The 16,560-nt window shown below is 36.4% G+C and overlaps 1 protein-coding gene across 3 annotated transcripts in view; it reads right to left on the reverse strand.

Annotated features, from left to right (window-relative positions):
* LOC126297376 (uncharacterized) overlaps positions 1 to 16,560 on the reverse strand; it is a 352,843-nt gene that overhangs the window by 53,116 nt on the left and 283,167 nt on the right. For all 3 annotated transcript variants that reach the window (XM_049988102.1, XM_049988101.1, XM_049988103.1), the window contains exons 16-18: positions 15,940 to 16,084; positions 15,478 to 15,677; positions 3,107 to 3,326 (exon numbers count right to left, since the gene is read on the reverse strand). In XM_049988102.1, coding sequence (XP_049844059.1) covers positions 3,107 to 3,326; positions 15,478 to 15,677; positions 15,940 to 16,084 — 565 coding nt within the window. The remainder of the gene's footprint in view (positions 1 to 3,106; positions 3,327 to 15,477; positions 15,678 to 15,939; positions 16,085 to 16,560) is intronic.

The raw sequence follows: 16,560 nt of genomic DNA on the forward strand, positions 1-16,560 counted from the left end.
CACCATGTCTGTCTGGTTGATTTAATCCACTGCTTATTTACAATAGAGGTTAATATTAATGTCATTGACAACCTTTTGTGTACATGGCGTACATATACTAATGCTTGTAAGAGCAATAGTTATAATTTCAATTTGTAATTTTACTTTGTCAAATTCATAACCATTTAAGAAATTGAACTTGTGCCTGTTAACACCCATAAGAAAGGTGAATATTTGTTACAGTTTAATGACAATATTATTTTCTTTATTACACTAGGCTTAATCAGGTAGTTTCCACCAAACTGTGAATCTATAGGGCTCCGACTCACTCAACAAGAAATGATATGTCTTGCTATTTGATCTCAGAATGTAACTGAGCAGAGGGCTTGTGTTAACTGCACACAACCAAATTACTGCATTTTATGTATGGCAGTGGCACTATACATAGCCACATATATTTAACACGTGACCCTTGGCTACTTAATGGAAATTAACACATACGGTGGATCTGTGTTTTTCCTTTATTATATGGTGGTGTAATACATATTATTTCCACAGTTCTGAAGATGCCTACGTCTGTTGAGTGAAACGTGCCATAAAGTAAAGTCACATGGGACTTGTGGCTACTCTTCAGTTTGGACCTCTTACCTGTTTTGTTGTATTCTTTTGCTGCAAGGAATGAACTGCCATTTTCTTAGAAAGGGGATAAGTAAGATAAATAACATATCTCCTATATAAAAATGTCTCAATATGTAGCTGATTGTACATGAACATTTCTGGAAACTTCAACATAGAAGATATGTGGCTGAATTAACATTTGCATGACAATTTAGGTATATGATAATATGCAAATGGTAAGGAGTACACAACTGCATATGATGTCGACTATGAGAATTTACTAAGTGTGAAGCCCCCACTTGTTGCAATCACACATTTTGACATGGAATCCAAAAAAGACTTCAGTATGTTCCTGCAGTCTCGTTTAGATGGTTTGTATGCAATTCCATCAAGCATCAATGCTGGTTGCTGAAAGGTGGTGACAATCAAGATATCAACCAACTATTTTCAAGACACACTAGATAGGATTGAAACATGATATTGAAAAAGTTCAAAGACAGGCAGCTCGTTTTGTATTGTAGCAAAATAAAGAATAGTGTGTCATGAGTACAATATGTACATTGGGCAACAATCATTAAAACAAGGGTGTTTTTCATTGCGGCAAGATCCATTCACGAAATTTCAATCATCAACTTTCCCCCCGAATGAAAAATTTTTTCTTGACACCACCCTGCATATGGAAAAATGATCATTGTAATAAAATAAGACAAATCAGAGCTTGCACTGAAAAATTTAAGTGTTTGTCTTTCCCATGCTCTGTTTGACAGTGGAACAGTAGAGAAATAGTCTGAGATGGTTTGATGAACCATCTGCCAGGCACTTATGTATGAACTTCAGAGTAGTTATGTAGATGTTAATTAACAACCTTGTAATTTGGTACTATTAGGTTTTTTAAAACTTTTTATGGATATTATCTTGCATGTATCCATTTTTGAAGAGGGCTGACACTCATTACATCAAATAGAAATTCTGCTCAAGCCTTTCTATAATTCCTCATGGCTATCCAACAACAATACTCTCCAACAGCGTTGTTGCTGAACAAGCTCACAGTGCTGTTGAACTTGTACATGTATACTGAGGACATTAGAGGTCCTAATAATGTTCCTTGGGGTGCACCTAATGTTACATTTCTGCTGCACATTCCATACTCAGTGTAACATACTGGTTTCTATTAGTAAAAAAATTGTCAATCCTTTACCATATCTGTGAATAGACACTATCATTATCAAACTCATTTCATTTTACTACTTCCTCTCCCCACACCTAGCCCCTTCAATTTCCCCACCAGCTACCCTATATCCCGCTCAAAAACATTATATGCCCAATATGGTAAGAGAATTTATGGATTACAGTGCATGCTCATGTGAGACTGAGAGAGCAAGAGCACTATGAAGGATGACATTAAAAGCTATGAATTTTTTTTTCTCCCACGCAAGATCATGGTGGTGGAGATCTTTGAATTTTACATGAAGATTCAGAGGAAATATAGACAAAAAAGATTCATACTTTCCAGAGAAAAGTATGAGGGATGATTAATGTAGGTCTGTGTTTCAGCTGTCTGTAAAGTGATTAGTTTATTCCCATGTTTTGTACTATGAGCAGTTGCTTCCATTTGTTTCTTCAGATTGCTTTTCTCATCAGGTGGTAGGACAGACCCTCAGTCACCATTGTAATACCAGGTGAAAGTGGGGAAGACTGGTCAGAACTACATAATCAGCCACAACTACTAATGTTCATTGAAGAAGTTGGCTTAGCCTTCCATTTTTTTATGTTAGTGAAGAGATTGACAATTTTACTAATTTCTATAACATCTATGTGATTCAAAATGTCAAGTGTGGAATGAACAGTTATGCTGGTAATCCAATGTGACAGTAAAAATTAAAGGCAATCAAAAGAGGAACTTTATATGACATAACTAAAGTGCAATTAAGTCACCTGGAATTTAACAAGGTTTGGAATATTATTTTGCATGTGAGTGAGCTCCTGGAAACAATGTCAATACAACCTGAATCTAAATTTTGTTTGGGTAGAAAACGGGATGAGAGGGGTGGGAGAGGAAAGGAGAGTAGGCGGTGGTGCAACTACTTCAAAGTTTGCCTGTCCCTCCCTCCGTACTCCTGTCAATACCACACTACAATTAATTATATAAAATATTCTCACTTGCAGGTACATAGTTTTAAATATTCCTGTATTCCTGTATGTTTTTAGTGAATGCAGACAAAATACTACTACACAGAGATAGATAGATAGATAGAGAGAGAGAGAGAGAGAGATGATTCTGACTGATAACCTACTTTTTTAAATAACAAAAGACTGAAGAATGGTGCCTGAAAGTCATTGTTATGGATGCTAATGATGTTACTGTTTATTGCATGCTACAGTTACAGTTTCACATGCCAATGTAGAGCAAAATGCAGGCAGATTATTACTTAAACAACTAAGTTCTTCATTAAAATTGAAACAAATAGCAGAAGTTATACATCAACAGAATGTAACTTCATGTACTCACCCAAACAGAAATAGAACACAACATCTGGGGGATAATCAATTCCATTAGGCTTCTTTGCTTCTGTGACAAAGAGGCAAAGAGCATAATTCAACTCTTCCGCTGTAAGTTCTAGAATATCTGGCTTGATAAATCGTGGTTTGTAATTGGCTCCAGCAGCAATCTCCAAGTCTTTATTCTTATCCTTCACCCAAAAATGCCAAGCCTTTAAGCACAAAGTGTACTGTTGGGGAAAATATACTTTAATTGATTATATTTTCACATATAAGATTATTATTAAGTTAATGCACTTTTTAATTCTTATTCAGAACACTTACTGCAATACACAATAAGAATTTTGTTCATTTTACCTTCAGTGAATAGACCAAAAAATCAAATTAACACCATTTTAAATACATAATAGTTTTTCTAACAGTTTCATCGTAACAATACCGACAAGAAGCTATCCATTTTTAGTAAAACCATTTATGTCACCAGAACTCAGTTCCATTTGCTTTCAGATAGCCATAAATGAACATTACGAAAAGTTTTGGAGATATGTTGAGAAAGAATTGTTTCCACAGGGAAGAAAGAAAGAAAGAAGGATAACCAAAGGTTAAGTTTCTGTAAATGAGGAGGTCATCTGAGATAAAGCACATGAGCTGAATGGATAAAATGGGGAAAGATATGGGTCATGTCCCTTAAAAAGGGATCGTCATGGCCTTAACCTTAAGTAATTCATGGAATCGTGGAAAACCTACATCTGAATGGCCAGGTGTGTGTGTGTGTGAGTGTGTGTGTGTGTGTGTGTGTGTGTGTGTGTGTGTGTGTGTGTGTGTGTGTGTTTGTTTCATAGTCTTTACACTGTATTCATTTTAACAGTAAAATAACACTTTCTCTGAATGATTAATCCTGAGAAATTAGGTTAGCATAATTTATACCAAGTTACCACATAAAGATATTTTTTTTCCTCCTGATTAAGACTGTTTAAAAATGCTTGTGAACAGTTGTGCAGCATGCGGCAACTGAATGAGTTGCTGAACTTATGATTTAATACAAGTTTGTCTGTAACAAATAGTAGCAATGAAATATCCAATTTGATTTTTTCATTTACAAACTGTTTTTGTACGACCCTCATGAGTTGTGTGCTTTTTTGACAGAAAATCTCTTTCTCAGTACTGTTCTGGTAACAGGAAATTTCTATATCCACTCATCTATCCACCTATGTAATTCTGCATTCTCAGTGTAATTCAATAGTGTGTACTGTTTCCTCCACCATGAACATGGGGCTTACATTCTTTTTTCAGTCTGTCCACATGCCTCAAGAGGTCATATCAAGTTTAAGACCATGAGGGTGTTATTATTAAATGAAGTTGTCTGTCTAAGTGGCATAAACAACAATGACCTACAAATTTTCATCCAGAATCATGTGTTTTCATGTGTCATAGACGACAGAAGATATTCCTTGTAGTGGTCACCTATAGTCAACAATTGTAGCTGATGACCGTTACCAACAGGCACACTGTGCCTGCATCGTGATCACCTTCTTGCAGAATGAAAATATATATAATACTTTGTGAACAATAAAGGAATACTTTGTGGACAGGATTCCAAAGAAGACCAAGGCATGTTACGATGCAAAAGGTGGAGTAACACAGTATTGGATGCTACCCAGTGGCAGATTTTGTTTTCAGAGATATACAGTTTCAAATAGGGTGTCTTATTGTAGTTATTATTTAGTTTTTATTTCACAGGAAAGTTATTTCTTCAGTTCCCCAAGTTTCATTATTTCTTTCCCCATTCCCTCAAGTCCAAGACAACACACAGTTACAGATAGGCAGGTGATGCAAAATTCTTTCTTAGCAGATTTTTTTAATTTATCTTACACTAATGCCTATTAAATGGAATTCTGCACTGTGATTTACTTATTAATCACTAAAAGCAGTGTGACAATGTATGATAAAAATATGAGGTGTCACCTAGGATCCTGTGAGTAAAACTGTTTCATTAATGATATAGGGCAAACTAAATCGTATGTGGAGGGCACTCGAGCAGATGATATTAAAAATAATGTTGTGGAACTCTTTCTAGTGTACATTATAAGCATCCCTTAAGCCACTGAACACACATCATACCCAACACATACACAACAAAGTAATGGCTGCAGCACTTACATCTCTCCTTGCAGTGGCACAGAAATGAGAATTTCTGTTCTAATAGAAGCAGGACGTAATCTGAACATTTGACACTTAACTTTTACTATGGGAGATGAACCCACAAACTGCACACTTAGCTCCATTAACATTTTTTAAAATAATTGTTAAATAATATCAAGATCATTAGACATGAAAGACTAGGACAAATTGGAGGGGGGGGGGGGGGAGGGGGTGTTAAAGAATGGCTATGGCCTGTTTAAAGACTTATCTCAGCATTAGTCTCAAGTGATTTAATGAACCCAGGATTGCCAGATTAGTTAGTTAGTTAGTTAGTTAGTTAGTTAGTTATATTACTTGTTCCATGGATCATGAACACGATTCTTTCGTAATGATGTGGAACGTGTCAAAGTACAAAAGATTCATTTATCCCAAATAATCTTTGTTAGTCTTATATACGGTACAATTGTTAATACTTACTGTATTTCTTCAGCCTATGTCTAAAAATTCATCTATGGAGTAGAAGGAGTTGTCATTCAGGAATTCCCTTAACTTACTTTTGAATGCCGATTGGTTGCCTGTCAGACTTTTGATATTGTGTGGCAGTATAATTCACCCCCTTTTGTGCCAATGTCAAATTCAATGAACGGTAGTGAAGGTCACCCTGTCTCCTAGTATTGTAGCTGTGGACTGTGCTATTAATTCTGAAGTGATCTGGGTTATTAACAACAAATTTCATTAGGCTGTATATATATTGTGAAGCTACTGGCAATATCCCTAATTCTTTAAATAATTGTCTACAAGATGATCTTGGATGAGCCCCAGACATTATTCTGATAACACGTTTTTGTGCAATAAATACGTTCTTTCTTAGTGATGAATTGCCCCAAAAGATGATTCCGTAAGAAAGCAACGAATGAAAATATGCATGGTAAGCTAACTTACTGATATGCTTGTCTCCAAAATTTGCAATGACACTAATAGCATAGGTAGCTGAGCTCAATCGTTTCAGTAGATTGTCAATGTGTGTCTTCCAGTTTAAATTCTGATCAATACAGACACCCAGAAATTTTGAACAATCTGCTTTAGCTAAAGATTTTCCCCCACACTCTATATTTATTTCCGGTGTTATGCCTTTCCCTGTACTGAACTGTATGTACAGTGTTTTTTCAAAGTTCAATGAAAGTCCATTTGCGGAAAACCACCTAATAACTCTTTGAAAAACATTATTTGCATTTTCCTCAGCTGATTCTTGCTTTTTAGGCTTGATTACAATACTTGTGTCATCTGCAAAGAGAACCAAGTTTGCATATTCATGAATATAATTAGGCAAGTCATTAACATGTATTAAAAACAATAAAGGTCCAAGACAGAACCCTGTGGTACCCCATTCTTGATACATCCCCAGTCTGAATAATCTGATGCCCTTTGTGTACTATGTGGGTTTACTGTTTCAACCTTCTGCATTCTACCAGTTAAATATGAAGTGAACCATCTGTGTACTGAACCATTCATTCCATAGTACTTCAGCTTATCTAAGAGGATTTCATGATCCACACAATCAAAAGCCTTAGAGAGATCACAGAAAATCCCAATTGGTGATGTTCTACTATCCAGAGCATTTAAAATTTGATCAGTGAAAGCATGTATAGCACTATCTGTTGAAACACCTTTCTGAAAACCGAACTGACATTTTGTTAAAACGTTATTCCCACTGATGTGTAAAGTTACTCTTGAGTACATTACTTTTTCAAACACTTTTGAGAAGGATGTCAGAAGTGAAATAGGACAATAATTCTTGACGTCTGTCTTGTCACCTTTTTTATACAAGGGTTTAACTATGGCATATTTCAATCTGTCAGGAAATATTCCCTGATTCAATGAGCTATTACATATGTGGCTAAGAACTCGACTTATCAGGTGTGGACAAGATTTTAGTATTCTATTGGAGATACCATCAGTTCCGTGTGAGTTTTTCTTCTTAAGTGAATTTATTATTTTCTTAATTTCAGACGGTGAGGTGGGTAGGATTTCAATTTCATTTGTTTGCACTGGGAATGCCTCTTTCATATAGAGTTCTGCCCTATCTGGTGAGCAGCTAGTGCCTATATTTTCCACTACATTTATAAAATGATTATTAAAAATATTTTCAACCTGTGATTTTTCATTTATAAGCTTTTCATTGTGCTTAACAGTAATACTGTTGTCCTGTGACCTTGGTTGCCCTGTTTCCCTTTTAACGATATTCCATATTGTTTTAACTTTGTCATCAGAGGTGCTAATCTCAGACTTGATACACATACTTCTGGATTTTTTTTATAACTTTCCTTAGTATATTACAATATTTCTTATAATGGTTGAGCTTTTCTTCATCTCGACTTATTCTAGTGTCTTGGTATAGTTCCCATTTCTGGCTACAAGAAATTTTAATCCCTTTAGTCAGCCATGGTTTTTTATCAAGTTTATTTGAATTATGATTCACTAATTTCTTAGGAAAGCTGCTTTCAAATATACCCACAAGTTTATCATGGAATAAGGTAAAGTTAACATTTGCATCAGGTTCCCGATAAACATCCTCCCAGTCTACCCGTTTCAAGCTTTCCTTAAATTGTTGAATTGTTATATGGTTAATTGGGCGTATTATTTTGTTTGTTTTTTTCACATTACTGTATGGAGCAAAGTCATGAATTGAAAGTAGCTGTGCATCGTGATCAGAAAGCCCGTTCTTAATAGGGTAGGTGCTTACTTCTTTTAATTTATCTTGGTCTATGAAAATGTTATCTATCAGGGTGCTACTGTCTTGTACAATACGAGTAGGAAAATCAATGACTGATGTCAGATTGTAAGAGCAAAGTAATAGTTCAAGGTCCTTCTTCTTGCTTGAGTGTTTAAGAAAATCTACGTTAAAATCTCCACAAATGATAATGTGTTTTCCTTTTTCTGACAGATAACGCAGCAAAAGATCTAGGTTTTTAAGAAACATTTGAAAATTTCCAAGTGGGGACCTATACACAGTCACAATTATGAATTTACTACTGTCCAAATCAAGCTCACAAGCGCATACTTCAATGTGCTGTTCTACACAGAATTTTACGGTTTCTATGTTTTTAAAACCATGTTCCCCCTTAACATAAATGGCAGATGGGGATTTAAGCCTAGTACTCCTGAATCTGAGTCACTGCATCACCTTATTTGGTTCCCATAAGAAAGGAATATATAGAAGAAGTAACAGTATCTGTTCAAAAGCATTTGGATACACATTCATGGATATTAATATTGGATGTGTCCACTCTTCAACTTGATTATGGCCTAAACTCTGCTGGGGGCCCTTTCAATTATGCGTGTGAATATCTGTGGAAGAACAGCAGCCCGTTGTTCTTCCAGATCTGAAACTGAAGGAGTCAATGATGTTTGGATGCTGGAGTCTGGAGCAAAGTCAACATTCAAACTCATCCTGAAGGTGTGTCACTGGGTTCAGGTCAGGACTCTAGGCAGGCCAGTCCTCCTGCTGATTTCAAGTGATCAAGTGATTCTTTACAACCCCCTGCCCCCCCCCCCCTTCCCCTCCTCCCAAAAACACACACACACACACACACACACACACACACACACACACACACACACACACACATGCCCACGCATACATGTCTTTGTTTAGCTGTGCTTCTTCCTTCACATTTCCATTTCTCAACCACATGACCAACAATCAGCTTGGGCAGCTTTAGAAGGGTTGAAATATCCCTGATGGGTATGTTACTGAGGTGACATCCAGTAACTGCTCAGAATTCAAATTCACTGAGCTCTCCTGAGCAACACAGTCTGCTCTAACTGCTTCTCTACTGCCAACACAATACTCTACACCTCCTTTTATACTGGTGAGTCCACATCTCTTGACACCTAGCAGATAAAACCATATTATGTAGGGGCTTTATAATATTTTTATTAGATGGTGTACACAGAAGAACCAAACTCAAATTTTAGATTCTGAACTGAAAGTATTCTCTTGTGATCCACTACTCCTATACTTTCCTACATTATTCTGAAACAAGTTATGTTCATTACTGTGTTTCTAAGGTACCAGTAATTACAGTTCTAATTGCATGTATAAAAATGTGAACTTCTACATTTCATTTGGCAAGCAAATTTTCATTACTTCTTTATTCTGAACTAGTAATGTCATTACACTCTACAGATGAACAGTGCACGATCTGATGGCCCTGCCATTTTTCTTGGTTTCTAATGTTTACTTCTGCATCCATCTTCCTAAGGTGATAGTGGAAGATCTACAACTTGGGCTGCAATGATACTTTCAGCTCAATTTCAGAAGTAAGTTTTGTACTACAAACAGTTGTATTCATTGTAGGCTACCAAGTTAAACCTATACGATTTTAAGAGAGCAGACTACTTCAGTTAGTCTTCCAAGTAGATACAGATTACCATCAACATAAATACCCCACGAACTGCTGTGTGCAGTGGAAGGTAATTCATGCCATTTTCCGCTTTTCCCTTTGCCATTCTGGCTATCAATAAAATGTGGGAAAAATTACTCTTAGAATAAGCACTAAGACTCTGCAACACGAGAACAATAAGTATATTAGCCTTTAAGTTTACTGTATCTGTATTTCCCTTTTATCATTACTGGAAATCGACATTATACACATAACACAGAAGTTAACCATAGTTTAGTTAAGTTGCTTGTTCCATGGATCATAACTAACAGGCCCTTTCTCTCTCTCTCTCTCTCTCTCTTCTTATTAGTCTTATGATTGGTTTGATGCGGACTGCCACAGATTCCTCTCCTGTGCCATCATTTCCATCTCAAGAGTTGCAATTGCAACCCACATCCTCAATTATTTGTTGGATATACTTGAATCTCTGTTTTCCTCTACAATTTTTATCCTCTACAACTCCCTCTAGTACCATGGAAGTTTTCCCTAAGGTCTTAACAGATATCCTATCATCCTGTAGCTTCTTCTTGTCAGTGTTTTCCATATATTGTTTCGTTAGCAATTCTGTGGAGAACTGCTTCATCCCTCACCTTATAAGCCCCCCTAATTTTCAACGATCAACTGTAGCACCGTATCTCAAATGCTTTGCTTCTCTTCTGTTCAGGTTTTCACACAGTCCATGTTCTATTACCATACAATGCTGCGCTTGAAAACATACATTCTCAAAAATTTCCTCCACAAATTAAGATCTACTTTTGATACTAGTAGGCTTCTGGCTAGGAAAGCACTGCTTGCCAGTGCTAGTCTGCTTTTTGTGTCCTGCTTGCTGTGTCCACCATGGGTTATTTTACTGCCAAGGCAGCAGAATTCCTGAACATTGTTTGCTTCATGGTTCTCAATTCTGATGTTATGTTTCTCACTGTTCTCATTTTTTGCTGCTTCTTATTATGTTCATCCTTCTTCAGGGTACTCTCAGTCTATAGACATAGACATGCATTAGACCATTCATTCCATTCACAGATCATAAGTTTTCTTCATTTTCACCGAGGATATCAATGTTATCAGTGAATCTTGTCAGTGATATCCTTTCACCTTGAATTTCAATCCCATTCTTGAACCTTTCTTTTTATTTCTATCATTGCTTCTTTGACGTATAAACTGAACAGTAGCGGTGAAATGAAAAACTAATTCCCTGTCTTATACTCTTTTTAATCCAAGTACTTCTTTCTTGGTCTTCCAGTCTTATTGTTCTCTCATGGTTCTTGTACATATTGTATATTAACCATCTTTTCTTTTCACTTATCCTTATTTTTCTCTGAATCCTGAACAGGTTGCACCATTTGAAACTGTTGAAATTTTTTTCCACATTGACAAATTTTATGAAATGTCTTTATCTTTCTTGTGTTTCTTCCATTAATTGCAATGGCAGAACTGCCTCTCTGGTGTCTTTTACCTTTCCTAAAGCCAAACTGATCATATCCTCTATGTTGTTTTACATTCTTCTGTATATTATTCCTGTCAGCAACTTGGATGCATGAACTGTTAAGCTGATTGACAATCTCTCAACTCTCGGATTTTGCTATCTTCAAAACTGTGTGGATGATGTTTTCCCAAAAGTCTGACTGTATGTCACCAGTCTCATAGATTCTAAACAGCAATGTGAATAGTCATTTGGTTGCTACTTCCCCCAATGATTTAGAAATTGTAATGGAATGTTATCTATACCTTCTGCCTTATTTGATCTTAAATTGTCCAAAGCACTTATAAATTCTGGATCCCATCTCTCTTCCCGGTCAGCTCCCATTTCCTTTCCCATCACACCATCAGTCAAGTCCTCTTCCTCCCAGAGGCCTCCAGTACACACTGTCCATCTACCTGATCTCTCTCCTCTGCATTTAACAGTGGAATTTCCATTGCACTCTTAATGTTACAGCCATTGCTTTTAATTTCACCAAAGGTTATCAAAATATCCACGGGTGTACTGCCGGTCTATAGTGTCCAACGGGCACAATATTTCGGCGATCAAACATGTCGCCATCATCAGGTGAACTGATGGACTGTGCTCCTGTGAACCAAAGGTTGTCTTCACTTCTCTGCAAGCTGAATCAGTCCTCCTGACATCTGCAAGCTGAATCAGTCCTCATGACAATCATTTCCTTTTTCAAGTTCTTCACATTTTTCATGTAGCCATTTTGCCTTAGCTTCCCTGCACTTCCCATTGATTTCATTCCTAAGTTACTTGCATTTCTGTATTCTTGATTTTCCCTTGCCTATGGTTCTCTCTCCAACTTCTGCAACTGCCCCTTTTAGAACTACCCATTCATCTTCAGCTGAACTACTGAGTGACCTATTAATTATTGCAGTACCTGTAGCCTCAGAGAACTTCAAGTGTATCTCTTTATTCCTTAGAACTTCTGTGTCTCACACTTCTTTGCACACTGATTCTTCCTGACTAGTCTCTTACACACCATCCTACTCTTCATCATTACTAAATTGTGATCCGAGTCTGTATCTGCTCTTGGGTATGCCTTACAATCAAATATCTGATTTTGGAATCTATGCCCGACCATGATGGTAAAGGCAAAAAATATGGGAAAATTCTAGTAAGATTACAAGTATACACCTTCCTCTATTCGTTCTTGAACAGAGTATTCGCTATAACTATCTGAAATTAATTGCAAAACTCAATTATTCTTGCTCCTCTCTCATTCCTACTACCAAGTCCATATTCTCCCGTAACTCTTTCTTCTACTCCTCCCCTACAACCACATTCCAATCCCACATGACTATTTAGATTTTTATATCCATTTATGTGCTGAATTATCCATTCACTGTCCTCATACGTCCCCTCTCTCTCCATCTTTTGCTTGTGACGTTGGCATGTGTACCTGAACTATTGTTGCCAGTACTGGTTTGCTGTCAATTCTGATAAGAACAACCCAATCATTGAACTATTCACAGTAACTCACTCTCTGCCCATTCTTCCTATTCCTAATGAATCTCACTGCTGTATCTATTATCCTATACTTGTCTGCCCAGAAGTCCTTGCGTTCTTTCCCTTTCACTTCACTGACCCCAATTATATCTAGACTGAGCCTTAGCATTTCCCTTTTCAAATTGTCTTGCTTCCCTATCATATTCATATTTCTGAGATTCCATACCTAGATTTGTAGAACATTACCCTTTTGTTGATTATTTCATATTTTTCTCATGGTTCCCTCCTGGACATCCGAACGGATCTTGCACAAAATCTTTTGCCACATGTCCGATGGATGCAAAGTGGTTTCCATTACCTTCTGCATCCTCATGCCATTGATCATTGCTGATTCTTCTACCTTTCAGTGCCAGTTTCCCACCTCAAGGGCTAGGGAGTGTTGTGAACCTCTGTCCACTCCTCCACTCTCTTTGACAAAGCCATTGGCTGAACGAGTGTGACTTCTTATACTGGAAGTCTTTGGCTGTCATTGCTGATGATTTTTATTCAAAATTTAAGTAGTGATGAGGTTCAAACCTCAGACTCAGGACATTTTGATTATTTGTCAAAGACGCTACCCCTAAACCACAGGTCTACCTCCCAGTTTCTGCCCACAGTCCAATCAAAGATAGCCCATGGTATGTTTTATGTTAATCATAATTGCTGTGACATGAAGCTAGTAGTCAAAAATTTCGTATAGGATATCCTAACTGTTGAAGCAAATCTTGTCCCAAGTGTGAAAATTTATAGTTTCGTCATATCAGTGATTTAATTACAGTCTATGAATTGTTTTCCTGAGTGTGGAATAGTTGACAACTTTGAGGATCATTGAGGCAACTGCTGCAGGAAAACAGGAATTGGTACTAATATTAAGTTTTTCTTAATTTGATGTAATTCTGCCAGTACATGCTAGAGGTCTTAACTTTTGTATTATCTAATTCTACTAGAAAGTACCCTGTACACATTTGAACAGGTGTTAAATACTGTACTGTAGCAAGGAAAGCTGAGTAAACATGCACACAAGTTTGCGTGCGTGCACACACATACATTTTTACTGGTACCAGTGTCGAGATTTAGAGAATTTATGGAAATGTTACCACTCTCCTTGGCGACCTGGATAATTATTATTGATTGAGAGTTCAGGTGGTCAAAGAACGTGCTGAGCTGTCTGAAAATGGCTTCTGCATTCACAGTTCCTTTTTTATATCTAAACCAGTATTTAGCATTTGTTCTACGAGGTTTTCAAATCATACACTACTACATGATGTAACAAATTTAACTATGTTTTATTCCCCAACATTTTACCTCCCTGAAAGGTCCATTATTAATTTTTCCAATATTTTATACTTAAATCTTCTTAAATTTTTTAATGTTCTTCATACTCAAAACTTCGTAGAAAATGATTATTAAATGGCAATTTATTTGCCTCTTCATCAACTAGCTTTATGAATGAATCCCTCGTGTTCGTTTGTGAATGTTGAGGTTTTTTTTCTTTTCTCTCTCACTTCCCTATACTATACAGATGTCAAGTATACTATATCTACGTCAAGAAGGGTACACTATAGTAATAGCTGCAGAGGTTATCTGATCTATCACAGCTGTCTCACACTGAATGACAATAATGGTAGCCTTTTTTAATTACATCTTTGCACAATAGTTCATAGTTGGCTTTAATAATAAAATTGCTGCAGGAAAACTTCAGATCATACATCTGATTATAGATGGCAAAGTAACAGCTATACACACTCTAAACATGATGTCAAGGGGGAGCAACTTTTAAAAAAAAGGGAAAAAAAACCACACATAAGCTACCCTGATGATGCTTTTCCACACTATTTCATTCCTAGTTGGCCTTATCCTATGTAAGGGTGTGTTTGGTATAACATACAGAATTGCCTAGCAAGTTTCACAGATGACATCAATGGTCCCATATAGAAAACTATGGTGTGTAATAAGTGCAGCGCACAAAAACAACTGGTGGTAAGTATGGCACTTCAGGTTCAAACGTTATCTGTAACCCAAATAAATGTAAAATGAGGCTTTAAGAGGAAAAAGAGTGTTCATCTGAAAAAACAAAGCAAACCATTTGTAAGAAATGAGACAGTTAAAGAGGATTTACAAAAGTAGCCAGAACACTTAAAAGAAAATTTTGTGACTCACTGTGTGAATTTTGGCTTGTGAATATGCCCACTGCTAGCTTTTTAGTTTCCTGAGGACCTTTTGGTTGAAAGAACATCAAAACCAAGCTTGTTAGACAGGCATTATATTGTTTATATTTGACTTTATTTTTCTTTCTTAAGGGTGTTTCATCCACTGTGGTTTTTATTTGTCCTGGTGTGGTTGCACTGCTGCTTTTCTTTGTTGTTCTTGTTGTTGTCTCTATCTTGTTCTACTAGTCCTCTTCCTGATAATTATTGTTGTTGTGTTTTTCTTTCTGTTCATAATTTTTCTAGTTGGTCTTCTTTTTTACTTAAACCTTTCCTTTTCCACTTGCACCTTATTCTACAGTGTTCCTTTTGACCCGCATTTCTGTGTGGTTTTCCTACTCAGTCCCTAGTTAGTCTCACTTTCTCTGAAGGAAAGAATCTCTGGTACCATTTATAGACCTTTGTGCTTGTTTCTACTGTGGTATTGCAAATATTTTCTACATGGAGTTAAATATAGTTTATTTATGGAAATAAATTTTGCATTGTTAACTTATTACATTTTCTGCTTCTGCTAATTAGTTACTATGTTATTGTTTATTTCTGTAATTTGGTTCCCAATACTCTTAATTTCAGCAGTGAACAATGAACAATGAAGCAAAGAGCAGTGAGTTACCTTTAGCATCAGATGGGCATCAGGTTTTCCTCGAACCCCTGACTTCACTGGCAAGGGTGCTAAAAATTCACCAGGCTCAGGTACTGTTACTGATGATTTACGAGTCCGTTTTGGGGTGATTTGTTTTTTTTCTGAACCTTCACTTTCTTTTTCTGCTACTTGATTAGATTCCTCCGTTGAAACAGCAGCTGTCTCATCTCCTAAAATTTCATATTTTTAATCATAATATAACCAAAAAGAACATATTTTTCAGAATTATGTATCTGACTGCAAGAAAATTTTGTTATTACTGTAAAATGGATCCACAGGCAGAAATAAATGAACAAAAGTTTCTGGAACTTATGCCATGCATGCAAGTAAAAATGATTTATTAGATTAAGTCTACAGCTTGACATGAAAAACCAAGCATTCTAATAACAGTACACTCTAGGACAGCACACATAAAGAGAATGTTTTGTCTACCTTTTGCAATTTCGGTAACATCATCATCACTGTGGCCTTTACCACCTGGTTCTGGTTGGCCTTCTGTTTCTTCATTGGCAACCATTTCAGCCATTGTCAGTAATTCAGCTTCAGCAGGATTTTCTGGTAGCTTTTCTCTGATATTCTGAATTAAAAGATAAAAAACAAACAGTCAGTTATTTTTGTGGGTATTCTTGGTCAAATTGTAGACATTAAAGCATGACCTGTGATATAAAAGTATCTACACTTACCATAAAACAAATTCTGAAGGATATATTTGTTATCAGTACAACTACTATGATAGATTCCTAACTTTCTTCACTAACCGTAAATAGCTTATCACTTTTTAGAATCAATAACATATTTGACAGTGGGCTTATTACAATCCTCCTTGTAATATGAAAAGAAATGGTGCCAGAAAAGTAATAGGGAACATTGGGGCTTTCCCTCATGAAAGTTAAGTTTTCTACTTCTGACAGACGACTAAGTCTGAAGCTGAACTTTTCTAGTGTTGTGTTTCACTGTCTTCTGCAACTGAACACCTCCTTTATGAGTTGAGTAGCAATCTATCATCTCATATTGTTGTTATTCCATCCTGGTCTTTCCAAAAAATGTGTGTCA

This window comes from Schistocerca gregaria, chromosome X (assembly GCF_023897955.1).
Source record: "Schistocerca gregaria isolate iqSchGreg1 chromosome X, iqSchGreg1.2, whole genome shotgun sequence".
Lineage (NCBI taxonomy): Eukaryota > Metazoa > Arthropoda > Insecta > Orthoptera > Acrididae > Schistocerca > Schistocerca gregaria.